Source organism: Epinephelus moara, chromosome 22, assembly GCF_006386435.1.
Source record: "Epinephelus moara isolate mb chromosome 22, YSFRI_EMoa_1.0, whole genome shotgun sequence".
Taxonomy (NCBI): Eukaryota; Metazoa; Chordata; class Actinopteri; order Perciformes; family Serranidae; genus Epinephelus; species Epinephelus moara.
The window spans coordinates 19,747,896-19,775,119 of NC_065527.1; the positions used below are offsets into that span (position 1 = coordinate 19,747,896).

Here is a 27,224-nt window from a genome sequence, read left to right on the forward strand (position 1 = left end):
GTCCATTAGATTTGGTTAGGTTATGGCTACTGAATATTAAATCATCTATATTCTCTTGCTACATCTCAGCCTTTCTTACCCCAGGTGTGCATGAACTACAGGTTACACACTTCTTTTGAAAATAAAATAATCAATATTGGTCATGAGAAGCAGGCAATTATCGGTTATTGGTATCGGCTGAAGAAAATCCATACCGTGCCTCCCTAGAGATCATCTTTATTCCTTTGATAAAGACAGTGTGTGTGTGTGTGTGTGTGTGCTCACATGTGGTCCAACAGAGTGCTGCACCTCTAAGCTTATACTGCATATCAGTGTGTGTGCTTTTGAGTGTTTTCTTTTTACCATCAAAAATCTCCAACACGTCAAACTCTCTCTCAGTGTGGAAACTTTCAAAGGTAATGGTGACGTTGTATCCCTTCTCTACTGTGACACTCCATGAACACATCTGAAGGTTAGGGTAGCTTTCCGGCCAACCGGGGCTCAGGATGACACCTGACGAGTCGTATCGCACATCATGCGCAGGGCATTGGACTACGGACAGAAAACAAAGTGAGGGAAAGGTTATAATACTATTTGAGTTACAAATTAAAAGCCTGTACTCTTGTATTGGCACACACACCTTGGCATGTTGGAGGTGGTGCATCCATCTGTAGTCTTTCTCCTAGGCGACATGTCAGAATCTCACTGCCAACCAATGAGAATCCAGGATGGCATCTGTACCTGATGATGTCACCTGAACACACAAAATCAGTATGAACAATAAGAGTGTTTAGAAAGTTGAGGCAGAAAGAAGGAAACAATAGTGCTCATCTCTCCCACAGTGTTTTGTCAGTGGTGAATGCAGCTAAGTACATTAACTTGTGCACTTCAGCACAAATTTGAGGTACTTGCACTTGATTCCACAACAACTCAGAGAAAAATATTGATGATGATGCATTGTTAAAGGACCAGTGTGTAGGATTTAGGGGCATATACTGGCAGAAATATAATATAATGAGTATGTTTTCCTCAGTGTATAATAATGAATTGTGTTCTCCTTACTTTCGAATAAGAATATCTATATTGGGAGCGGTCCACAGAAGCTCAGAACAGACAAACCAAACACTGACTTCACACAGGGCCATTTGCGTTTTCGCTTAAGTAAGATGCCCAACTGCAATGAGCCGCACCAGAATAACACTGATTTGTGACATGAAACTGCTTTATTCAGCATTTCTTGTGGTTTAAATCACCTGGTCTGTTTGTTTTGGAGAGAAAGAGACCTTTGTTGATAATTCAGCTTACATTGAAAACCTCCTGAACATCCGGATCATATGTTATTGCAGAAAAAAGGTGACCACACATAAGCACGTGGCGGTAGAGGGCTGCATTGGGATTGGGTCCCACCGGGTCCCGCGGGACCCAACCCAAATCTTTCGGTAGCGGGCGGTTTGAACTTTGCTGCGGGCGGGAACGGGGTGTAGCCTATAGCGACAGGATGGAGTTAACAAATGATGTGGAAAAGAAGCTCAAACAAGGTCTGAAGGCGCACTGAGCCCTCTACTTCCCAGCGCTCTCAAAGCTGGCGCGTTTCATCTTCAGTATCCCCTACATCCAGTGTGCCTTAAGAGCGGGCCTTTAGTGTCTGTGGGCGCATCTTGGAAGAGAGACGCACGCTCTTCCTCCACAGCAATATTATGGCCAAGTGATTCATTTGTTAAATTCATTCGTTTCATTCGTTAACTTTGTTTATTTTATGTTATTTATTAGTGTTATTTGAGCCACTCACAGCCTACTCTCGTTGCTATTTGTTAATTACATAAAGAGGCGTGATGATGCCGGTGTTATTGAGCATAGGTTTTATCTTTATCTCATTAATGTTTCTTATTCAGGTCTCTCTTAGAAAAGAGACCTTAACCTCATTCACTGCGTGATTATATAAAAGTAGAAAAATAAGTAAAATACAGAGGAGGAGAATAGAATATGAAACAGCCTTTATTTAATTAAAAACTAAATGAAAAGAACGAAATAGGAGCGCTATTGCTGACCAGTGTGTCAAAAGACATGCAGGCCAGGGAAACGAAACAAACAGTTCAAAGAATCTTATTAATAGCCTGTAAAATGACGTGTTTTCTCCTGCGGGACGGGAGAAGACACAAAATCAATGCATCTCTATTATTGTGCGGGCATAAATTCTCAGAGTTTTGCGGGAGCGGGCGGGAGTGGACATACACATTGCGGGAGCGGGCGGGAGTGTAGCACACACGTTGCAGTTGCGGGCGGTAATGGTCAGAAATTCAGCAGGAGCGGGATGAAGTAAACAGTCCCGTGCAGGGCTCTATGTGGTGGACTAGCCGCCCACAGCGACATGCCAAACTGCGTCGGAAATAACATGACTTTGTAACATGAAACTGTGGCTATGGCTGAAAAGGGGTGACCAGTGGGGTCAGTGGTACAGCATGCCACTTGGACAGAGGCCGAGGCTTGATCAACCTCGGTCGTGTCGCCTGGAGGAGGGTGTCTGTTGCAAGACCCAAAACACCCAATGAGGCCAGGATACAACACTGATGTGTCCAAATATGAGCATCAGAAGATGTATGAAGAGCTGTTATTAGGTGTTTTTACCAATTTAAATCACCAGGTTTGTTTTGGAAAGTAAGAGACCTCTGTGGATAATTCAGCTCACAGTAAAACCTCCTGACCATCTGGATCAGAAAAAGGTGAGAACACATTTCCTTATGAGAGAAAAGGGGTGAGCACACAACAGCATGTTGTGGGCATTGGAGATGCACTGATTTGTAACGTGAAACTGTTTTATTCAGTGTTTGTGGCAGTTTTAAACACCTGGTCTGTTTGACTGGGAGAGGAAGACACCTCCGGTATCATATATGGAGAAGATGATGTTTGTTCTTATATTAGAAACTGGAGAGTTAAAACTCCCAAGTTTGCTTCCTCCATCAAACTGACATGTCTAGAGGCATTGCAGGCAGAGAGACAACTCACCTATCTCCAACTCGCCGTCCTCCATCAGCATGTCAGCATTGGGCACTTCTGGAGGAGGCTGGCAAACCCTTAATTGGTAGGCTAGGAGAACAGACACAGCAGAGGAGGGGAGAGAGGACAAAGAGAGGGACATCTTATAAGAATATGTGAGAGGAAATGTGGTCGGTAAGCCTAACCTGGGTAAGAAAGGAGAAAAAAAGACTTTGCAATGTTTGGAAACTGGCAATTTTACCCTCACAAATGTGCAAGCTTCCAGTTGTCTGTGCCTGGAGGAACTGCCCAGAGAGTGAGAAATATTGGAGAAAACCAAATCGCGGCACAACCTGTTTTCTGTCTATTTTATTTCATCTTACCGGTTTCAGTTTAACTTCACTTTCTAAGTTCAGATGGTCAGGCTGGCAAACCATGGAATCAAAAACAGACCGGCTACACAGATACAGCATTGCCCTGAATCATAAAAAGAACCTGACTTCACAGCTACTGAGCTGAGGGCTGTAATCAATATTACTGCATGACCATAGATCACTCACTAACAGAGGGAGAGAGAATACAGACAGACACAGACAGAGAGGGGGAAGGACTAAGGCAGAGAGAGGGAGAAAGGGCTGAGGGCTATAAGTCAGGATGAAATTGACTATGAAAATGAGACCTGCCAATAGTATCTGCTGCTCTCATGCATATCAAAGCCCTGTGGTCTCTATGTGTGTGTGTGAGCGCCAGTATGTGTGCATGTCTGAGTGTGTGCGCGTGGCTGTGTCTGTGCTTGTGTGCATGAGAGGAGAGGAGAGGATCACTGTGAGCAGTCATTGATCTCACTAAGCTCCAAGACCATTTTTTATAGCTACTTCCACATTCATGCCACATTGGCCTTCTCAGTCTCACGTCCATGACAACATTATCCGCCACTGTATGGTCCTCGTCTCTGCGTGGGAGCGCTGGCATTCAGAACCTTGACCCAGAGATAAATAAATAAATATAAGGACAATGATTTCGATAAACATCCCCAAGACAGTGGCTTGATGCTTCCTTTGGGCTTGATTTGGCATTTCAAACCAAAACTGCACTTTCGCAGCTGTCTCAGATGCAAACTGTGACATTCTGAATTTCACTAGCGTCACTGAAGGGCGCTGAAGAAGAAATGTTAAAAGTTTGTCCCTTATTCCTCCCGCTATTCTTCCTGTATTTATTAACGAAGACTTTAAGTCTTCCCCACACTATGGAGGGTGTCCTTCTCGCTCACATTGTGGTTACCTCTCACTCTCGCCTGTCTCTCGTGTTATATTGTCTAATAAAACAGAAGTGACAAAATAATACTAACAACCACCACCATACATGTCATCCCCTCTCCCTCTTATCCATCATCCCCTGTCACTCTCTCCTGTACATCCTCCAATAACGCAGAAATTGAAAATAAACTTGAATCCATCAGATGGTACTGTTCCTGTGTGAGGGTGACAGCTGACAGTTAAAACCTGCCAACGGAAATTCATTAACAGCGTGACATCTGTCTGAAAAAAGGAAAGCCCGCTCAAAAAAACGCAACTTGACATGTTTTCACTAAAGAGCACTGAGCAGAAACTTTTGTGAAGAAGGAAGTGTGAGCGTCACGGGGGAGAGGGCGGAGGATGTACACATATTTGACTGAATGACAAACTGTGTTGCGAAGGGGAGAAGGAGTCGAGACAGTAAAGACTCATTAGGAGCCATTCTGTCAAATTAAAACCTCATCCCAAAAAATGCAGCTTTTCAGGAACACTTCTGACAAGGATGAGGAATATAAACAGCATTTCTTTACTGTGTGGTGAAAATCCTGCATTGCCAAAGTAAAAGATTCAGTCAGAAAAAAAGCCATTTTTAGTTTGATGATGACGGCTGTTGAGATGTGAGGTTCATCTGAAAGTATTTTCTAAAGCTTTGGAAACTCTCTCATCATTTAGTTAAAAGTAAAAACATTATGGGATTAATTTTATGAGATTTCTGCATTACGACGAACACTAGTCAGTAAAAAAACAATGTAATTAAAAACAGCAGAGAAAACATACTGTACTACCCTGCTCCCAAATATGACGAGGTTTTCTCATGTATGCACGCTGATGTACTACTGTTTATCCATTATCTGAAATCACTGGTGGTCAGCACAAGAAAAGATAACGTAGTTTGAGAAAGCATGGAGTTAAATGTTTTTCACATGAGAGTGGGCCAAATAGACAGAAGCCAAAGAGTCCAAAGATTGATGTTTGCAGGCAGACGGGTGAAACAAGGGGGAAAAAAAGACAATTGGGGAGGGTTTTCATCTTAAACAGAGTTTGGAAACAAAGGGAAATCTAAGCGCACTGAAGGACCACGGCGAAGAGATTGAAATGAAATGAAAACCTGAATGGCACAGACAGTTTTGACATGGAGAAAGAGCAGCTCAGGACCAGCAAAAATGCAATCTCCACGACCCTGTGGGGGGAAGATGACTGTTTGTGTGTATGTGTGTACGATGGCAACATGAAAACAATCAGGCTATTGTGCAAAAAGAGACTTACTAACACACAAACCATCACTGAGGGCATCGTCTCATGAAAAGATCCTCATTTTTACAAGTCTAATTATTGTTAAACAAATGACAAGGATGACTTAGTTGCATGACATTAAACAAAGTGATTTGAGCGTAATCAGAATATCAAGTAGTTTGCTTTTCTTTAGGTTGTGTCGTGCTTTTACTGTGTGGTTTAAAGTTAAAGCTATTATTCTGAGAAACAGATCAAACCAGATTTCCTGTGTGAACCAAACAGAATGATTGTGACATTGTGTAAAGCATACAGAGCGCTGTTGGCGGACTAATTTCGGAGTTTTATCAATGTTTGGTGACGAGCAGGGTGACATTTACTCTGTATATTAGAGATAATTGAGAACTCAAGATGGAAATATCTGAAGATGACTGGAACAATAAACACAGATCATCATCTTGTTACAGTGCAATGTTCTGCTGGGAAACCTTGGGTCCTGGCATTCATATAAATGCTACTTGATGCGCTTTACCCACCCAAACACCATTGCAGACAAAATAAACCCCTCATGGCGACGGCACTTGTCGATGGCCGTGCCCCCCCAGCAGGACAGTGCACCCTACCACACCATAAAAGCTGCTCAGGAATAGCCTGAGGAACAGGACAAAGAGCTTAAGGTGTCCACTTTACCTCCAAAACCCCAGATCCCAATCAGATTGGACATTTGAGGGACTTGCTGGTACACTAAAGGTACCCACGATCCACGGTGGGTCCTCCTTGGACTGGACTTGGCTCTGACCTGTCAAGGCATGGACACAGGACCTCTGGAGGCTGTCATTTGGTGTCTGGCACCAGGGCGTTACCTTCAGATCTTCTGAGTCCTGTGGGATGTGAGGTGGGGTACCAGTACGTCCCATAGATGTTTGATCAGATGGGGATCTGGGGAATTTGGAGGCCAGGTCAACATCTTGAACTCTTTGTCATGTTCCCAAGGCTATCCCTGAGCAGTTTTTCTGGTGTGGCATGGTGTACTGTCCTGCTAGGGGGCCACTGCTACTGGGGAGTGCTGCTGCGCTCTCAAGTAGCATCCACATAAATGTCAGAACCAAAGGTTTCCCGACAGAACATTGCACTGTAACAAGATGATCAATATTGTTCACTTCACCTGTCAGTGGGTTTAATGTTTTGGCTGGTCAGTGTATGTAAGGTGCAACATGCAACCATGAGCTCCAAAATATGGAAAGAATTCAGTTGGAAAAGTCTGGTTTTTCATTACTCCCAAGACTTAAGTCCTTTACACAGTTTTTTTTTTGGTGTAGTTCATGTGCACATTAGTCTGAGTGGGCGGAAGTTCGCTGCATAGATCAGCCTCTCATTGGGCGAAACGAGCCACCCGCTGAAGTCCCGCCCTACCACCTCCGGTTTTGTAGCAGTTTTCAAGCGCACCGTTGCTGTGGCACTATGTGTGGCACCGCCAAGAACGATTGTGATTGGCTGAAAGAAATAAAAAAAGCTGGGGCGTTTTTTTCTCCAATCTTAAAGTGAGAGTCGGCGCAGCCAGACCTTTCTTTTCTTGAGAAAGGTCTGGTGAGCGAGACTATGTGCACATCAATATTTTTCCAAACTGTTGTATTCGTCATGAGTACCTTCACACAGGAAGTGAATATTATGCGGCTGAAAAAGTTGCATGATTTTTTCAGATTGAGGTCAATGTTTTTGGAGCTTTTGCACCATGAACAGAAGCATCAACCAATCACATTGTGTGGAACAGATGCCATATCACAACATCACGACAATGGCGGACCTGTCACAACCATATATCCATGGCTGCAACTGTCGCAAATTCACGCCATTGCCCGTATGAATAGTCCTGGTGCAAAATATGAGCAGGTGAGTATTCCACACTTTCATGCTGTCTATTGGTCATGCCTCCGTTGTGGAAAGGCCTTAAAAGTATATTTTCATCTACACAACAGACCTGTTGGAGACAGTGTATAGAGAAAAATGTGGCTCACACTCATGCGTTTTGGTAATGTCAGAAAAAATGTAATATTGGGATGATGTATGGGTGCAGTTGAAAGCAATATTAGGGCATGAATTGCCCAAGACATGTATTGTGCTATATTTATGTAACCTGACACACGAAAATACACAATATCAGGAGCAGTATCTCATTAAAATTCTATTAGGAGCGAACACAAAGGCAATCACAAAGAAATGGAACAAAGACAACCCCCCTACACTCGGACTCGGCTGGACATTGTCAAAAAGATTTACGATACGGAAGGACTCACACATGTTCTGAGGATTCAACAAGCAGCTTTTCATGAATAATGGAAAAAGTGAGCTGCTCACAAGACCCATCATACAGACACAACTAGAACCTCTACATAATAGATAAGTTGCACCAAACGGTTGTACGTAAGCTACAGCTATTAAAGTATTTTCTTTTAATCTGATAGCAAAGCTTTAGAATAGAGGAAATTGTCACTGGTGGCAAACCATGGTGACAAGACATGGTTTATGTTCGCACAGATTAAGTTGAAAGATGAATGAACATCTTAGTGAAAGCTGCTTTTTTTCCTTTTCTTTTTTTGAACAAACCAGCGTTGTGCAATGTTATTTTCCTTCCAACAACAGCAAAGCTACTGCACACTACCACAAGACAAAAGGTGCTGGGTGCTAGAAAGTAGCATATGAAAAATGAATTACCCCCCATCGACAAACATTCAGCAGCTCAAGTGTTGTTTTCCTTGTGCAAAGCTACATTTTTCTTCAACAGAAGCATCTATGTATTACACATGGTGATATGTGTAATACATATCACCATGTGTAATACATAGATGCTTCTGTATTACACATGGTGATATGATTCTTGCCTTTCACTGATCACTAGCCATGTTTCCATGAACTTGGTTTCATGCATTTTTTGAAGTATCACACAGAAACTGAAAAATAGGTCTTTTAATTATCTTTTAATATGCCGCTTATTTACACGATTAATCGATTAATCATTTGATCTATGTGTAAGGTGTGTATTTAAGAAGCTAGAACCAGCAAATGTTTGACATTTTTACTAAAAAAATGACCAAAATGATCCGTCAAAAGAGAAAGAGTTGATGCAATAAATAAATCTTAATCTCCAAATAGGTTCTGGCTACAAATGCATGATATTCAATTTTTTGCCAATATTCAATATGCCGATATATAACAACTTATTTGGCCAATAGCCAATACCGATATCGATATATATATACTTTTTCCCCCACCTAATTTTAGTGAATATCAAGTCTCTTCTGTAGTGGATTTAACATCATATTATGCATGCATACTCTTGCCGTGATGGCCCACCAGCAGATGGAGACATGAAATACAATACTTTTCAATGTATGTAATATTCATTAATTGTACATTGTAATAGGTCATTTAAAAGCTGATATCGGCCGATACTGCTGATGTACCGATATTACAGTATCACCATGTTGGCCGATTCTCATTTTAAGGCCAATATCATCTGATACTGATGTCGTGCTGGTACTATCATGGATCCCTAGTTCTGACATACCAGCATTTAACTCACACAACAATATCAGCTACTTCCACTGTCATTGTCTTCCTGTGCATTAGAATCATTGCATCATGTTGTCTTTGTCTCAAGACAGGATGAAACATGTCCAATTGAAACAACTATCCAAAGATCTCTCTCTGTTTTTCTCTCACAGATGGGTTAAATGGCCTAGGTGACTTGTTTTGTTTCCAGTTTGCAACCTCCATTTCTGCTCTGTTCACTGGCAGATTACAGCCATGTGTAAAACGTAGCCTGTACCACACACTTCTGATGAAACTACACTTTGTGAAGCCTTGTTTATTCGCTCCAAAGCAGTTGATGAAAATGCATCTAATTCACATTTCTTTTGTGCAACTGAGTGGAAACATGGCTACTGATCTAAAGGATCACTGCAGTATGTTATTAGCATGTATGGGCAAGAAACCAACTGGTCTACTCATTCTATAACCAAGCGAGACCTGGAAAAAGGGATTCAATACCACCAAAAAGTGAATCACATATCACATACTTTGCTTTAGTATTGTATGACTCATTCATAAACCCACCTGCTATCATTTAAAGTGACTGGATATACACTCAGCAGGAGTAGTGGGATTCAAAAACGCCTCAGTACACTCAAAAATGAAACGAGATTGATAAAAGCCATGAAATGTTGACCAAATGTAAAGGTGCTCAGTAACTCTGAAGGGAACCTTTTTGCAGTAGCCATGACGACAAAAACTATCAATAGCACCACCGTGACTAATGTATTATCACTGTGAAAGGCTGCCACAAAGACAAAAGTTCCGGTGAAAGACTAAACTTTATGAGTCAGAATAAGTCAGAGGAAGCCGGTCTGAGTGGAACGTAATCAGGATGAAGTTGAAGAGAGTCTAACACAACAACAAACAGATCGATGCCATCACTGCGGCTACAGCTAATGATAGCATTATAGTTTAACGCCATACCTCGGGACAACAAAGCCAACTGCAGAGGCAGTTATTGAGAATGGCATTTTAACCGAGCAAACTCAATCAAATATTTCCCTCACTAGCTCTGTGACAGAATTGATAATGCTGTTACTGTCTCACCATGGTAGCTCAAGACAAAGAAGCCGGCTCCGGAGAAGTCGGAGTGGAATTTGATGAGGATGATGTTGGAAGTCGAGTAGACAGACTCCAAGGCTGTGTTCCCACTAAACTGGCCAATCTGAGGAGATGACTGGTCTGGACCATCCCTGCGAAGAAATAAAGAGAGAAACACAGACATGCATACAGAAAGCTTGTGTTACAAAGGGGGTACTTAGAGACTAAAGACTCATAAAAGAATGGACTTGATCTTTCTTTATAGAACAATGAAAGGGAAAAGTCAACCTAAAACATAATTTGAATAATTTATTGCAGTCATCTCTGACAGTTAAATGGCTATTTGTGATCATGAAGTGGTTTCTCTGAGGCTAGAAACAAAGATAGAGGAGACTTGACGATATTCATGAGGCAAAACCTGGAACTGCTCCATTGACTGCGAATGGAGTCGGACATTGTGTGACAAAGTGCCGGCGCCCGGAGTGATTGTGCACGGGTATGGGCTCATCTTCCCTCTCAAAACAATCCAAACTACAATGTCACAAAGCTCATTTAGCCATAAAACCTTCACAAACTCAGATCCCACTCACGGACAGAAGAGCAGCTCCTTTTTGTCTCTCGATAACAACACAGTTCAAAGCCCGGGCTCTCTTATTCTTGCTTTGGGATGCTCAAGTTCATAAATATTGATTGAACTGTCGTCAGATCATAAGAATAACAAATTTGAGTCCTGTTGTAGACTTGGCTTTAGTTCTGCCACTAATATCAGCCTGGCATTCATGAAAAGTTGCACAATTACCACAGAAGGCAGGCAGGAAGATATCCGTCAACTGGCAGGTCAGGCTCTCTGTGCAATGTCGTGAGCATATTTCACCTTTAATGACCGACCCACCAGCTGTCAGACTGGAACTAACCAATAGCCGGCTCATTATCAGTGATTAAAAAGTATCATCATGAAGTTAAATGGAATGATTATTTCCTGCTGTTAAGTGTTTTTGGATGAGGCCAATTATACCTGTCAGGTTATGTAAGGAATCATCTGCCGCTCTGATTCACATTGAGCGGTTCAGTTTCATTCATTGCTTCCCACTGCTGATTATTGCTGATGCTAACACACCATAACATTTATGTGCACATTACGGCAACATACACAGCAAAGAGAAGTGGTGAGGTGTATCAGGTCACGCAGGGTAACATCTGTGACATATATGATAATCCTTACAATAAAATCCTGTAGTAAGCCTCCCTGTATGAGACCAATTAGCAGACTAACTGACTGTCAGGTTGGCTTGCTCTGGACTGAGGAGACCGCTGTGAAAATCACACCTTTACCACTGACACTGTGCTCTCTACAGGGAGCCAACTTTGTGGCTGTGTGACTGAGATTGTGAGGGTTTTTTTGTGCGCGTTTGTGTGCAGTTGCTGTCTTTGCTTTGTGTGAGTTCAGCAGTTTGTCCACTTTTCGATCTGACAGCAGGGTCAGGAACACGCTGTGCGACCAATTCGTGGAATTCACAGAATTGGCTGTGGGTGGACAGCACATGGCTCAACAGTGTTGCGGTGTGGGAAAGGGAGGCTGCATATTACAGTCATGAGCTGCGTCTATAGATACACTATAAACACCCATACAATAAACCAGCTGCACCCCAGTGGTTGAAGAAAACAAGCTGCTGTAATTGATCGTACTTGAAGCAACTACAACTCTGTGCAGCAAAAGAGAAGTAGTTCTCTAAGTCAAGTGTGTTTAGATACCCAACAAGCTTTCACATTTGATTAATATGTTCGCATTACACCAAGTGGCAACCTCCGGGGATGAAAAATAAAGCCAACACACAAGCGCCAAAAACTGCAGTTCCTCTAATGGCCACTTGAGGTAGGCCCCAATCAACCATGCTAAAAATGCAGGGATGTTTACACCCTGGTACAAAATCCAGTTTTGGTCTCTGAAGCCAATTTCCCACTTTCTCAACAAGTGTACTTGGGGGGAATTTATATGTAACTCATGCATTTACACATATTTAATTCTTAAATTTAAGCATGATTAAGGATGTGGCCTGATGGTAGCGGTTGCTGGATACCCAGAGCTATGCAGCCCGATGATGGACAGCAGGTTGTCAAACTGCCCACGAGTCATCCTAAAATATGCCTAGAGACGACCACCATTGAGGTGAAGCTCCTGGACCAACTGGTGGTACTCCCCATGACCCACCCTCTTTTTTAGGGTCTCATGTACCCACACAGATCTTCATTTCCCTGTGCCCAACAAACTATTTGCTGACAGCCCTGTGCTACAGCAAGTACACTCTGCCTCAACATTTTAGTAACCAGCTACTAATTACTGTGAAATAAATCCGATGAATAAATTCACAGAAGATTGATTACACAGAAAGGTCAGGATAAGGAGGTGATGGTGTGGTTGCCTGGCAACAATAAAAAAACGCAGCAAGCTTTTATTTATTTTTTTTACTAGCGGCAACCTGCAAAACGCTTTCTGTGTGGCCTAAGAAATGTGATGATCAGTTTTTCTGGTAAACACTTTTGTTTTCATTTTAGGCCTGTCTTTCACTAGCAAAAATTAGGATTAGCATTTTTGTTAACCATAAACTGACTGCAAATGCACAATGCTAATCAAGCTAGCAGCTAGCTCCACCCTGCCATCCAAAATTGGTCACTTCTGGCTTCAAAAATACAAGACGCAAAACTCGAGGCTTCAAAATTCGAGTCCCGGGGACTATGTCCATTATTTTGCACAGTCTATGTGTTAAATACTATTTAGCAGCATTTTGATGAGGGAGACAGCTCATTTGCAAAGATATAACTGTTAAATCATTTAAGGTATCGAGCAAAGGGTCAAACATTCTCTGGGTCTTGCATCTTAAATTGAGTATTTGCTGCTTTTCTTTTATTTCTTGATTATTGTAAATTAGCTTTTTTTTTTCAATCACTGGTCAGACAAAACAGGCTTTTAAACTAACTTGTAATTTGGACTGTGCAGACAGAAATTTCTGGTCAAGACTTCGGTGCTTAGTAGCATCTATTAGCTGTTGGTTGGTTAAACAAAATAAGTTTCCACAGCCTGTTGTTTACAGGAGCTGTATACATTCAGATTGTTGTTTGAATTAAATGGGTCCTGAGGTGCATTTAGCTGGAAACCTTTGTGTTTGTAACAAAATAAGAACCTCCTAAAGTAAAGTTTTCCCCAAAGGTGAGACAGACTTAACCAGAGACTCGGTCAAATAGTGGTAGATGTCATTGTAACCGACCTCAGGTCACTCAATGGGAACATTCATTCGGCAAGGGAATAAAGTCACTGTTTTTAGCTTACAATGTTTAATTTCCTGGTGTACCTGGCTTTCTCTGGAGGAATAAGATTATTAAAGTAATTCTTTGATATAGTCAGTATTCTACACTTGTGGGTCATCCAGGTGCATGTCGGGAAAAGGTTCATTTTGTTGGCAGACTTTCTGAATAGATAACAGAGTTTTTAGTTCTGATAATTCTAAAGAGTTTCCTGGGGGCTGTGAAAACAGCCAAACCTGGAAATCTGGAACGTTGACAGTGCTTACATCATGACAGGCTAACAAAAGTACAAGACAGACATTTGGTCCTTCTGTTGTGCTCTATAAATACACAGGAACGCATCAGCAGCAAACCATGTCTCACACTGCGGCTGTTGTGTTTTCCCTGCCTCGCCCTGCCTCTCCATGTCTGTATGCCAGGTGACGTTTCTAAACTGTTGATGCTGCACCCTGCTGTCTATTTACCTCGGGTATTGAGAAGGGGCAGCAACATGGCAACCATAGAAATACATTGTAAAGCCTATTTATGGTTCTGCTGCCACCCTGTTCCTGCAGATAACTATGTAACATGGTATCTAAGCACTGTTTAAACATTTTGCATTGACAAAATGTCTGCTGTTGCCAATGGCTGCTTCCCTTAAGAAGAATAATGAAGTGAGAAGCCAAGGCTGGGCAGGTAGGGAGAGAAAGATGTATTGTATATTACATACAGGACCAACTGAGACTTGGAGATAGTGTGAGGAGCAGAGGGAAGGGGAGAGAGACTTATGGGTAAAGAGAGACGGATAAAACATGACAAGAAGGAAATTATGTCAGAGTAGCTTTATATTCAAGGGAAGATGTCTGTAGTCATAGTAACCCTTGCAGGAATTTAGCCAATTAGTGGCCAGCTCTGAAAAGATGTTAAAGAGCATGACATCCTGTGTGAGAGAGATGGTGTGTGCATGTGTGTGTGGCAGAGGTTCTCCGCTCTCAGTTGTCATATGTGGTTCAAGTTAAATGCAATTTAGTGAAAAAATAAAAACAAAAAGAGTGAAATAAATCTTGATAAAGCAGAAAAGGTGGACGTGATTGACAAGCAGCAGCACAGTGCCAGTTAAAGAAATCCTGGACCTGCAAAATGGCCTCTTGCAAATCACTTATTTACCACATGTTAGATTGAATTCATGAAGAAAACTTTGTTTTTCTGGCATGCCTCCACGGTGAACAAATAATACAAAAAAGGGGAACAAACTTCATGACTTGAGGTCATGATACAACTCCTGCAGTATAATCCAAGTCTCACTTACCCAATTACTTTTTTACTAAAACATTACGATTTAAAACACGTCAGTACAAACAGTCTCATGCACAGCTGAGTAGTGCACCTCAGCAGGCACATACATTGAAACTTTGCTCAAGTGGAGCTCATATGCACGCACATGCTCAGGCACGCTCAGCTGCACTACTTCAAGGCAGAAGTGTTTTAAATAGTAAGGTTTAAGAGAAAATTCATGTGTTTAGGAAGTGCTGACCAAAAGAATGAATAAATTAGATCTTACTGCACGAGCTGTGTGAAAGTTTGTAAATGGATGTTTTGATTTAATTTTGCGGTTGTTGAAGGTGGTCCCTAAAGACAGGCCTTCCAAAACAAAGTTATAAAGGGCTTTACACAAAATAACAAACGATACACAATATTTAAAAAAATAAATAAATCAATGGCAGTTTAAGGGCCTGTTTATATGGTTCCGTATACTTCTGAAAACGGGTATATATCTTTGCGTTTGCACCTATCATTTACACGTAACTGCTGTTTTTCTCGAGGAAAACAGATTTTCAAAAACGGCGTCCAAAGTGAAAGTTTTTAAAAAATAACCTTTTCTATGGAGACGTGTATACAGATTAGACTGAGATTTTGGAGAATGATGACGCTACAACGCAGTTTGTGCATGTCCATTAGGCGCACAGGAACCACAACAACAATGGCGGATATATGCCAGGTTGTTTACGTTTTGTTAGCACTTTTGAGACTACTTACGAGCTTACAAATGAACATAGCACTGCTGCATCAACATCACCGCTACATCGGTGCACAAAGACATCTGCTGTGCCCAATATTAGTAAGTGCATAGCAGCTAACTATGCTACATAAGGTTAAAATATAGTCTATCATTGTTTTAATCACTTGCGCCAAACATGTGTACGCCCAGAGGGTTCTCCTATGGTGTTTGACATATGGCGTATCGCCACCTACTGGCCTGGCATGCTAATTGCAGCAAGAAGATGCCGTTTTTGCATTTTCGTGTGGGATATCGTTTTCACAACTGATCTTGTTACCCCCAAATTTTTATTTTTTATTTTTATACGGGATAAATAAAAATCTGTTTTTATTTGTATCGGTATCTGTGTAAACAAGGCCTAAATGTTACACAACATGGTACAAAAGGATCTACACATAAGAGAGAGTAAAGTAAAATAAAATAAAAACAAAAATCAATAGAATAAAAGTTAAGGGAATGCCTTTGTATGTATGTACAGTAGGCTTTAAGAAGTGACTTACAGATAAAATGGCTGGGTGAAAAGCACAAAAATAAAAATTTGTTTTTAAGAGGGATTTTAAATTGGATAAGGAACTCGCCAGTCTGATTTCTGCAGGGAGGTTGTTCAAGAGTGTGGGGGCCCAAACAGAAATGGTTCGGTTACCCTTGATATTCAGCCTAAATTGTGGAATGGCGAGCCACAATTTGAGGACCTCAGGTTACAACTGGGCACTCAGAGTCAGACGATCTGAGATGTACTTAGGTGCGAGTGGGCCCTAAAGGTTATCAATAATATCTTGAAATTGATTTTATAATGTACTGGAAGCCAATGAAGAGAGGCTAAAATGGGAAGTATGTGCTCTTTTTTGTTTTTTTGTGAGTCTGACTGCTGAGTTTTGGACAAGTTGTGTAAACTCTGTCAAGTATGACATATGAGGAGCGAATTACAGCTAGTATGAATTCAAGTAAATAAAAGCACATATAACAATCGGTATCTTGACATTGGATGGAAAATCACTCACCAGACGGTAATGTAGTCATATATGGGCTCAGTACTCAGTACGGTAAAATTGATGTAAATCCCGTGTCCAGGAGGAACTCTGACACTCCACACACAGTCCTGGAAGTTGGGGTACTCCTCAGGGTGACCAGGAGAGTAAATGGTTCCATTTAACGATGTGATGTTGCCACCACAGAGAGCTGTGAGACAGAATATTAACAGAATTACCCTTAATATATTACCAGCAAATTAGTATCACTATTGCGAAGCTTTCTTAATTGTCTGGATGACCGAGAGAGGACACATCTCTATCAGTCATGTAATGACCACTAGATAACTCCTTAATACCTTCAATAAATTGTCATTACAGTTTTATTTCACTTCTGCAGCGCAGGTATTCCTCGGGAGTGTAGGTGTTGCTCGTCTATGGTGTGATGCTGCCACAGCTGACAGCTATGAGATGGAATATTTATAGTTTTATAAATTAATTTCGGCCTTAAATGGATGTTAGTGCTCTAAAGTGTAGTCTTTAACATAAAAAAGAATAAAATGAAACAATATCAATTGGATAAGTGTGCAGTTACCGGTCGTAAAGTTAGAATAATATTATTTAATGACATCATTTCACTGCTGGAAATGTATGATAAAAACATGCAAAGCAGACACCCATCTCATTTCCTCCACATTTGTTCTATATTTTTTACATTGTAATTAAGGTTCCTCCATTCATCCAATATACAGAGGGGTAGATTTAATTTCTGTGTTGACTTTCAAGTTGCATATGCTTGATGTGTTACCTTCACATCGTGGTAACGGGTGATTCCAGTTCCTGCTGATTCCATGTAAACATGTGAGTGAAGCCTCCCCGATCAGAGAGTACCCAGGCAGACATTCAAACGACACCGTCATCCCGACACTGAAGTCTGTGCCGATCACGATGCCGTTTCGAAATGGCCGAGGGTCTGGGCAACTCTGGAGCTGGTAGGCTTGAGAGACAATAACCAAGATTAGTCAAGGAAAACAGAAAGTTGTTCATATACAAGAGACAATAAGTGCATCCTATCTGAATCAGTCAGCACAAGAAAAGACTAACTCATAATTCTTTCAGTTTGTTTAAGATGAAGACCTTCTGCAACCTGCAGCCAAAATTTTAAATAACACTAAGATATAAAATTCTGGAGAGGTAAAAAAAAACAGTTGCAGAATTCTAGATACAGATTAAGATTGCTAACTTTTTGACGAGGGAATCAAACATTTTTTCTTCTGATGTTGCCAAACACCCTCAAATTAAATCTGACAGTCTGTCATTTAAACATTTTAGTCACAGTGACTTTTCACAGTCACAGTTACAAGAGTCAAGTGTTTGCATGACTGCAGAGAGACATGAGACTGACAAACATTAGTAGAAACAATGGGAGTGGAAATAATAAAACTGCCAGTGTTCACATTATTGTTTCACTGTTTTAAAACACGTTGGCAGTGCCCCTGTCAGGAGATAAAAGGTATTATTCATCAGCCGCAGTCATTTGCACATTAATGGAATTAGCCGTAACACATTCAGGCCATCTACAAGATTTGTCATAATAAATATAAGACTGCTCAAAACCTTTTAAAGTGCCAGATAAATAAATAGAAAACTCATCTCATCACTGATATTAATCCAAAAATGAGGACTTGTGTGCACCCTGTGATTTTCTGGCAAGCGCTTTAGAAGTCAAGAAACTTTTATTTATTCATTTTTATTATTGTCTGAAAAAGTACATATTTTGTTGTTGCTCCAGAGAAATCAAGTAATTAGGAAAGTAATAATAAAGACCATGTTTACTCTTAGTTTTGATTGTGTCTTGGGTGATCGGATCACAAGCAGGCATCGCTTGTCACATGGTGACAACACACTAGTGCTCTATAACTTGCCCATTTTACGACTAGTTGGATGAAGTGTTGCGTTGTGGGAGGAGATGTGTTGGATTCTGCTGACAGTGAAATCTCCAGCTGTACCAACACAACCACGACCACGACTGGCGAGAGTGTGGTCATACTAACTGTGAGCGGGGCCCTTTAAGCTTACAGCAGCAGTGATGTGGGCAGTATCAAAATCTAAACACAAGTGGTCAGGTGAGACACATGATGGACACAGGTGTGAACAGTAATGTGATTTGGCTGTCCACTTGTGATCGAAACACCAAACACATTTAAAACAAGGTGTAAACAGGGTCTAAGTCTGACAACCCAGTTTCCAAGTTGGCAACAGTCTCTGTTTTCAGCAAAGCAAAAAGCACAGTCAGACGTCTGCTCGTTTTCTTTGCTTAGCAAGTGATCAGTGTACACAAGATGCTGGCGAGGAGCTCGCGGAGACAACATTTACCTTGATATGTGATGTGGAACCCTGGTTTGTTTTGTGAGTAGTCACTGTGGAAGAAGAAGCTGGTCTGGTGGGTGGTGCTGAACAGAGGCTTGGGGATGACTGGACCGCTGAACCGGTCGATTACCGAGCCCAATTCCAGTGTGCCACTGCGGATCTCTAAGTAATCGTGGATCGCTTCGGTCGAGAAGTTCAGAAACTGAAGGTGGATACCTGAGAAAAGTTTTGACATTTAAAGCAATTAGCAAAGCCTGACTGACAGAGAGGACGGCAATAAAATATCTGTAGATGCCTCATCTGAAGCCACTAATCAACGACGAGGATAAAGGCCACCAAGACTGACTGAGTGAGGGGGTGAGTAATTACAAAAATCAATCAAGAAATGACATAAGCCCTTTTGAGGGCTACAACAAAGTCCCTTCTTTACACCTCTTTTTATTTTTACACAGAGCCCAGTAACGAGAGCTTCATTCTGCTCCAGTGTGCTGTTAGACACCGGCAGTAGAGCTTTATAAAAGATAACAAAGGCATAGCCTGGCAAAAACATCTTTTACCATCCTTCTTGTATGGCAGCTGATTTTGTCCTCTGCTCTAAGGGTAAGGAGCTCCTTGACTGTATTATTAACCCGATCTGGGAACATTTTCAGCTGATGTTCTTCTTTGTGAGTTAGCCGCTAACAGCTACTTTTTAAATCTCACCCGGCGGGTCACACATATAACAAGTCATCAAAACACCTGTGCCACCCATGATCCTGTCCTGCAGACCGCCTGCAGAGAAGAGAAGTCGTTTTGGTATTATTACTAGCTGCGTTCCCGGGTCTAAGGCGAGACCACTCTGTTACCCCTTTACGTGATCGTTCCTTAAATATAGCACGGCGAGGCGGGATAATGGTGCGATATTCCCGCACTGAGCAGGCAGTGTAAAAGGGGCTATAGATACATGGCGAGTGAGTCAGAAAAAGGCAGACACAGAAAGCAGATACACAGACAAACAGGGAGAGACACCCCCCTACACACACACACACACACACACACACACACACTCACACTGTTTCTTACTCAAGTTCAAAGTTGACAGCGTTTCTTACCGAAGCCGACAGGTAAGTTGACTGTCCATGTGCAGTCTAATCCACTGGGGTAGTTGCCGGGGAAACCAGGACTTAGAATCACTCCACTTACATCTGTCATAGACCCACCACACTGGGCTGTAGGTAGACGTAGACACACACACACACACACACACACACACACACACACACACGCAGCACAGAAAGTGAAAAACAGGGGAACAGTGGTTTGGCGTTAAAAGCAACACATCAAAAGTAGTATAGCAGGCGAAGAGCACTTCTTTTTTAAGACACTGCTGCTGACTGGACACTTGAGTATCTTCAACCTGACATTTTGCATCATTTTGAAAAAACACATTAATATTCTGAGTCTTGAATAAATACCCTTCTTGAATAAATTACCATTGTGCATGTAGATGTCTGTCCAGGGCTTGTTTCCTCTCGTTTGCCTCAGTGCATGCTGATGATCTGGCACACTGCATGTTTATGGCAGACTCTGACTTAGCTTTGCATCAGTTTAAAAGCTTAATCACATTCTGCACAGAATACTAAATAATCAGCTCATCACAGAAGAGCAAATTGATCAAACGGCTTATTTTTCAGAGAGTCAGGGCAGGCAGCGGAAACTGCTTGCATCATTTTCTGCAGCACTGAAGTGGTGCACGTGTCTCGGTATATCCAGACTGGATTGCATGCGTGTGTGTTTGTGTGTGTGCATATATGTACTGTAGGAGAACACCTACCAAGACATAGTGGTACAGGGTAGTTCCATCTTCTAACAGGTCCAGGCATGCAGGTGATATGGGCATTACCCTAGAAATGTAAAAGCAACAACAATATTATCATCATTTAGTTAGGAGTGAGGATACTGTCACAGATAATGTATTATTTGGTTTAAATGTACTGTTTTATCTACTCAGCAATAATCAGTATTAATACTGTTGAGCTGTACTAAAGCAGTGCTGCATATCAAAGCCATCTCCATCTGCGTTCTTTGCAGTCAAAATTCTCCCACTCATCCGTTAGCAAAGAGCAGCGACATAAGTTACAGCACTGATGCCCTCCCCTCTCTCAACCCCCACACATGCAGCTCACTGACAGTATGACTGACTGTTATTTATACATGGAGGTGGAAAATGGTGCTATTTTATTATTACTGACCCTTTATTTAACCAAGTGAAGACACATTGAGATTCAATATAGCATAATACTGCATTTATCTTCTATATTTCAACAACTATTCTACTCTTGTATTTTAACACATTCATAGATCCATCAGTGGATTGTAGATAGTCAGTGTATGACCTACAGTAGATGGCGGTCAGCACGCTCCCAGTTTGGAGAAGCAGGCAGGAGTTTAGGGGGAACAGAAGCTAAGCAATATACCGCTGTGGACGTCACGCTAGGTTGGACCCGAAAGTCACAACTTCTTTTATGTAAGGTAAAATTACTATTTTTGTCAATGGAGTCTGGTGGCCGCGGGATGGCGGCAGCAGCAAAACCTATTTTAGCCACCTAAACAAATCAATATCACCTCAAGTGTTCACTATATTTAGAATATTTTTTACCGTTTCCCCTTGCTGTCAGACAGCCCTTCCCACATGCCACTGAGGCTGTTATATCACTTTCTTCAAAGCCACCAGACTCCTTTGACAGAAACAGTCATTTAACCTCACAGAACACAGGAAGTGCTGATCCACCACTGCCTCAATCGTTTAGTTTGTTATTGTTATTGTGTGATCTTTGAAACCAAACTAATGTGGCACCCACAGCGGTACATTGCTTAGCTTCGATAGTGGTACTCCTGTCTGATTCAAAAAAAGCCCGGTTTCCACCACCCACTATGGTACGGTAAAGTTCGGTACAGTGATCACCCCTCTGTTGGGATACCTAGCACACAGATCTGGTACTAAAAGGTGGAACTGTGAACATTGCAACCTGTTGATTGGTCAATAGAGGACAGTCACTCTTGCTTGGGTCCAAGTTTTGGCTGGTTTTGAGGCTCATGTAACCACTGTTCATGCCGTGGAGAGTTTTATTAGTAGACTATAACAATAAAATGAAAGGATGTTTGCTGCCTGCTGCAACAGCTGGAGTCGGAGAAAAAGTAACTTCATTCACTGGGTCGACTGCCGGTGACTTTTAAGGTGGAACGTTTACTCAATGCATGAGGAGACGATGTGCATCAATCAACACACCTTAAATTTCACTGTGACAACTTTGATCATGACTTTACTTATTATTGTCTCTCTTTGATGACAAACACTTTTAGTAGTGAGTGGATCCTCAAGCGTTTATATATATTAATTTTGCCCAGGTTGTGAACTGCATATATTCTAATCTTTACTTGGAGGAAAAAAAAGCATTGTGGAGCGTTGTTCCTGTGGGCTCCGGCAGCACTAAACCCCTGAGCTTGCCTGAGAAGGACTAAATGCACAAACCCGCTATTTTTAAATATCCCATGGAGAGATACTCTCACTGCAGCCTGTTTTGTATTGTTCTGAAAATGTCGACATGCAACCCCATTCTGTGGAGGATACACAAAGTGCAGACTTCCATCTGTGTCACCGGTGATAAGAAAATACGGCGAGTTCTGGATGGAGCAGTGAGTGACAACTACTCCACATTTAAGGATACTGTTGCAGTGGAAACGCTAAGCGGGCCTAAGGTCTAGGAACCATTTTTGAAGGGTTACTTTTAATTCCAAAGGTACCGTACTGAAAGTGTTTAAAGGAAATGAGGCTAAACTGACTAAAAAAAATTCTCAAAGAAGGCTCAGCTCAGTCACAAAGAGGCATGTTAGGCAGGCTCGGGGGTTTATATGTAGCAGAGTCATCATGCACAAACCTACGTCAGGTCATGTGGGAAAATGTTTTCAGAAGGGCTTGGGAAAACACCATTTTATGCTACAAATACTTCAACTGAAATTAGAATTTTCAGATTTGAATACATACAGAACACTACTGGGAAAATACAGAATTACATTAAACCTCAAAGAAAAAGAAAAAATGATAATAAAGCCGCCCTTTAAGCTTCAGGAAGGCAAACCTCCATTAGAGCTGTACACAGTACTCCACAGAAATTGGGCAGACCACACCAGAGACATACATTATTCAAGAGTTGTGCAAACCACACCAGAGTTGTATGTTTAGTAAGAGCTGGGAAAACCACCCGAGAGCAGGGTTTCCTTCTGATTCACAGCTTAAACAGTTCTTGGTTGGTGCAGCCAGGGGATAAAAAGAGTGAATGGCGGCACATCAGAACAGCTGAGCAGCCTTTAATGATTTCACATACATATCCGACTGTCAGTTTGCATTAAACAACTGCAATTTGTGGCGCATGTGTGTGTTCTGTGCATCTGACATGTCTATCCTCCAGTGCATCTTAATCTCTCAGTAGCTAGAATCTGTGCAGCAAGGCAAGCAGTATATATGTTGTTTTTTTTTACCTGAAGAGAGTATCCTTGTTCACATGAAAACTGCACGACATCTCCCACCATAAATCTGTCTCCTTGTCTTATTCCATAGTTTGGAGTCTGAGGCTCTGGACACGACTCCAGACCGATAGCTGGTAAGAAACGTGACATATATATACGGTTGTTAGAGCTTCACTCATCATTATGTATATATCACATATTCTGAAGCTGTTTACAAAACAAATATGTTACCTGTATATTCCAGGTGAAAACCAGCAGCTGAGACACTGATATCAGAGCTGAAGCTGAGATAGAGGTTGTTAGATGTGCTATTCAGGAGAGGGGGGATGGTCGTGCCTAAAAGCAAGGAGAGTGGAGGAGAGCAACAGAGAGCCATGATCACATTTTTTCATTTTTCAGCTGAGGGTTGAAAGCAAAGGATCTTAGTTATCTGACAGCAAAGGAAACAACAAAGGCCTCCCAAACCTACATTTTTACTTTTTTTTTTTTTGTTTGTTTGTGAAGTGTTCTCGAAGGAGGGAGAGGGGAATTACTTTTATATGAGACATCTGTTTTATTTGAAACCGCTTTTCAAATGTTGGCTCGACCTACTTAGCATGGCAAGGAAAAGTACAAAGTAAAAAAAAAAATGGGTACTGCACTATTGAAGCAAAGCTGGCACGGTGCAACAGTGCGATTCTGTCAGGGCCCCTTCACAATAAGATAACAGATGATGCACTGCAATGTAAAGAAATATTAACCGACTCCTATCACCTCTATCATTGTCTTGGATGGTTTGAAGATGCAACGGTGGTGAAAGTGTCTTCTGACAGTAGCCACCTGTGGAGTTTTAACATTTTCACAGAGGCCAGTGTGCCTCTTTTGACTTACATGTTTCTTTGTACAGTGGCAGGTGTGTCAGAAAAAAAAACGATCAAAGTTAAAGAGACTTCCTACTGAATGAAGAGTGAATCAGGCCAGTGAACGTTACTGGTTGCCTGTTGCGAAGGGAATTAATTAGCGGGTTTTTTAACAGTCTGCCACCCCCCTGCTGGTCGTGTTCACATCCCAGAGAAAATCTCATTCATTATCATAATGGAAAATAAAGAAATATATATTTTGACTCAATAATAAATGATGAATGATGATGAATAATTTACCATGTGGATTTAACCATAGCAGTTATTTCAGGATGTAAAACAACAGTCAGAATAACAGTTGTGATTAACTCTGGAAAAAGCAAAGTTTTATCTTCCTGCATGGATAACTGACTTTTTATGGGAAATACTGGCTCTGTGACTTCATTGCTAAAATTCAGCCTCTTATCCAGTTTGCCTTAAAGATGTCAAGCCCTTCCATAGATTATTTAACATAACTAGCAGATAATCAGATGACTTTGCTCCCCTAAAAGCAGTATTAGTCTCCCCAGAAGTTGCTGACTCCCCCTTTGGGAGTCTGCATGAATTACACGAGTGAATGAATGTGGAGGAATGCTTTACTCAGGCTGAGCACATTTTTTGGTTGAATGTGAGAATGTTGAACAAATATTTGGACCACACACTTTCCTTTCAGTTATTTTTCTCTACAGGATAGAAAGCTAGAAATTTAGATTCTGCATGCATGAGTTAAATGTAGAAAAGTGGAGTTTATACTTCTTATATGATTGTTGCGTTGTTGGTAATCAGTTGCAATTACTTTGATTTTAAATAAAAAATATCTTCCTCTTCCCATTAACCTAAAAACACAGCTAATGACATTGTGCAGAACATTTTGGGAGCATTTAGAAATGTGAGTATTTGTATTGTTTTGGTGTCTGACACATGTCTTGTCACAGGTTGCTTAGGGAATATCTATTCCTAGTAAAGACTAAGAGTGTAAGAGGATCAATTAGCTATGCGACAAATAATTCTCATACAGTACGTCTTTTAAGGAATGACGGATAAACAAGCAGGTGCCTGCAAATGTGTTCCTCGGCTCCTGCTGGGAGACTCAGAATGGGACCGGTTTAGCTCTAATTGAACTCTCCGCAGGTGGTCACATGGTCAGTGTCTTGTTTGTCTCAAAATGCCACGACAACATGCAGTGTTCTTTTTTCTGCATGTTGTCACGATGACGCATTTAACTGTCAAGCTGTATTTGGTGCGGTCAGGTAACAAGACTACAGTTTTTATTCTTTATTTTGTGACAGAGAATATGAATGCTTGTGAAGGAGTCCAGTCCTTAAAACATTTATTCCTCTCTATCTACTTGCATAAAACCACAACAAAGATTAAACTGTCTAGCTGTGACAAGTCTTTCATGTGCAATTTTACTCTTTTATTTTATTTATTTTACTTAATTTATATCACCTTTATAGTTATTCTATTAGGGACTTGTGTTAGCTTTACTTCTTATCCAGCTTACACGTGCTACTCTGCTGTTTCTACTCTTATATTTTTGTCATTTTGAGCAATCTTTGTCACAAGAATCTATCTTATCTTCATTAAAAAATGTTGGATGTTGTTCAGTAGTGTCTTCTTGGTTACTTTTAATTAACGGGTCCATGTCATTGGTTCGACAGCCCATTGGTTCGACATCCCATTAGTCCGACTGTCCGCGGTGCTGAACGGCTCGCGGCGGGCGTATGGTGCGCCGCGACCGGCTTGAGGCGGAGCAGGCTCACGGCTTATGTGTTTGTCACTTTCTTTTTCATTTTAACCCACACCATGATCTTTTCCTGACCCTAACCAAGTGGTTTTTGTGCCTAAACCTAACCAGATCTTAACCACAGGGCATCATGATGATTTCGGAATGGACTTCGGAACAATGAGTTTAATATGGTCGGAACAATGGGATGTCGAACCAATAGGCAGTTCCCTAATTAACTACTGTCACCAAAATAGTCACAATTAAAGTCTAAACTGTGATTTACTGTGTTTCTTGTTGAAAATATCCTGTAATAGAACTGAGATAATTGCTTCCAACATGATAAAATGTTGCACTTTGTCTCACTGTTTTTCTATTTTATTTTATCTAGTTTGGCCTAACTTTTATTCAGCTATTTCATTCATCATTCATTCATTCATTATCCCTACACGCTTATCCCGTTTAATAGAACAAGTCTGCCAGAGCACATCTTTACAATTACATTTTTGGAGTAGTTATTATGCTATCCATCAACGCCATATCCCAAATTTCAAAAAATGAAGATTGTTCTTTTGTTTTTTATTTACACATATTTTTCTAAATACATGCAAGAAAGTCATTTCATGCTCACAACATGATGATGCTTATTCCAACGTAGGAAGTGCTGTGAATATCCGCTGTCTGGATTATAATGTTTTTGTTGTGTGCGGTGTTTACTCTATTTCTACAAACCCATCAGTGCAAGGAAACAGCGCTCTGGGACATGAGGAATGCATGATATGTTAGTGTAACTCCTCCGGTTTTATATGCAAAAAGAATTATTGCTCTATCTTATTTGGTTGCAATTCTACCGGCATTTAAACATAGATATGCAAATGGGATCTCGGGCTCTCCCGTAGGTCTTAAAGAGCTACAGGGGTCACTGGCGCCTAGCACAGCTGACGTTGGGCAAGAGGCAGGGTACACCCTGGACAGGTTGTAAGACTACCACAGAGCCAGACAACTATTCACACTGACAGTCACACCTACGGGCAATTTGAAGTCACACATTAACCTAGCGTGCATGTCTTTGGACTGTGGGAGGAAGCCGGAGTACCCAGAGTAAACCCACGCTAACACAGGGAACAACATGCAAACTCCACACAGCCAGCTTGTGGGTTCAAATGCTTTGAGGCAACAGTGCTAACCACTTCACCACTGTATCATTTATTGCTTTTGAATCAATTTTATTGTCATCATTTTTTTATTCATCTAGTTCTTTAACCTTGATTTTATTTCACCCAGTTTTTACTATTACTTTTAAATCTGCTTTATGACATTTTCATCATT

General features: G+C 41.2%; 1 protein-coding gene across 1 annotated transcript in view; it reads right to left on the reverse strand.

Annotated features, from left to right (window-relative positions):
* The window catches only part of csmd3b (CUB and Sushi multiple domains 3b), a 478,068-nt gene that overhangs the window by 50,043 nt on the left and 400,801 nt on the right, over positions 1 to 27,224 (reverse strand). Inside the window, exons 39-49 of the mRNA XM_050035068.1 lie at positions 23,523 to 23,627; positions 23,304 to 23,422; positions 20,599 to 20,668; positions 19,877 to 19,993; positions 18,792 to 19,001; positions 17,224 to 17,412; positions 16,449 to 16,626; positions 10,116 to 10,261; positions 2,983 to 3,063; positions 620 to 733; positions 343 to 531 (exon numbers count right to left, since the gene is read on the reverse strand). Of these exons, the coding sequence (XP_049891025.1) occupies positions 343 to 531; positions 620 to 733; positions 2,983 to 3,063; positions 10,116 to 10,261; positions 16,449 to 16,626; positions 17,224 to 17,412; positions 18,792 to 19,001; positions 19,877 to 19,993; positions 20,599 to 20,668; positions 23,304 to 23,422; positions 23,523 to 23,627 (1,518 nt within the window). The remainder of the gene's footprint in view (positions 1 to 342; positions 532 to 619; positions 734 to 2,982; positions 3,064 to 10,115; positions 10,262 to 16,448; positions 16,627 to 17,223; positions 17,413 to 18,791; positions 19,002 to 19,876; positions 19,994 to 20,598; positions 20,669 to 23,303; positions 23,423 to 23,522; positions 23,628 to 27,224) is intronic.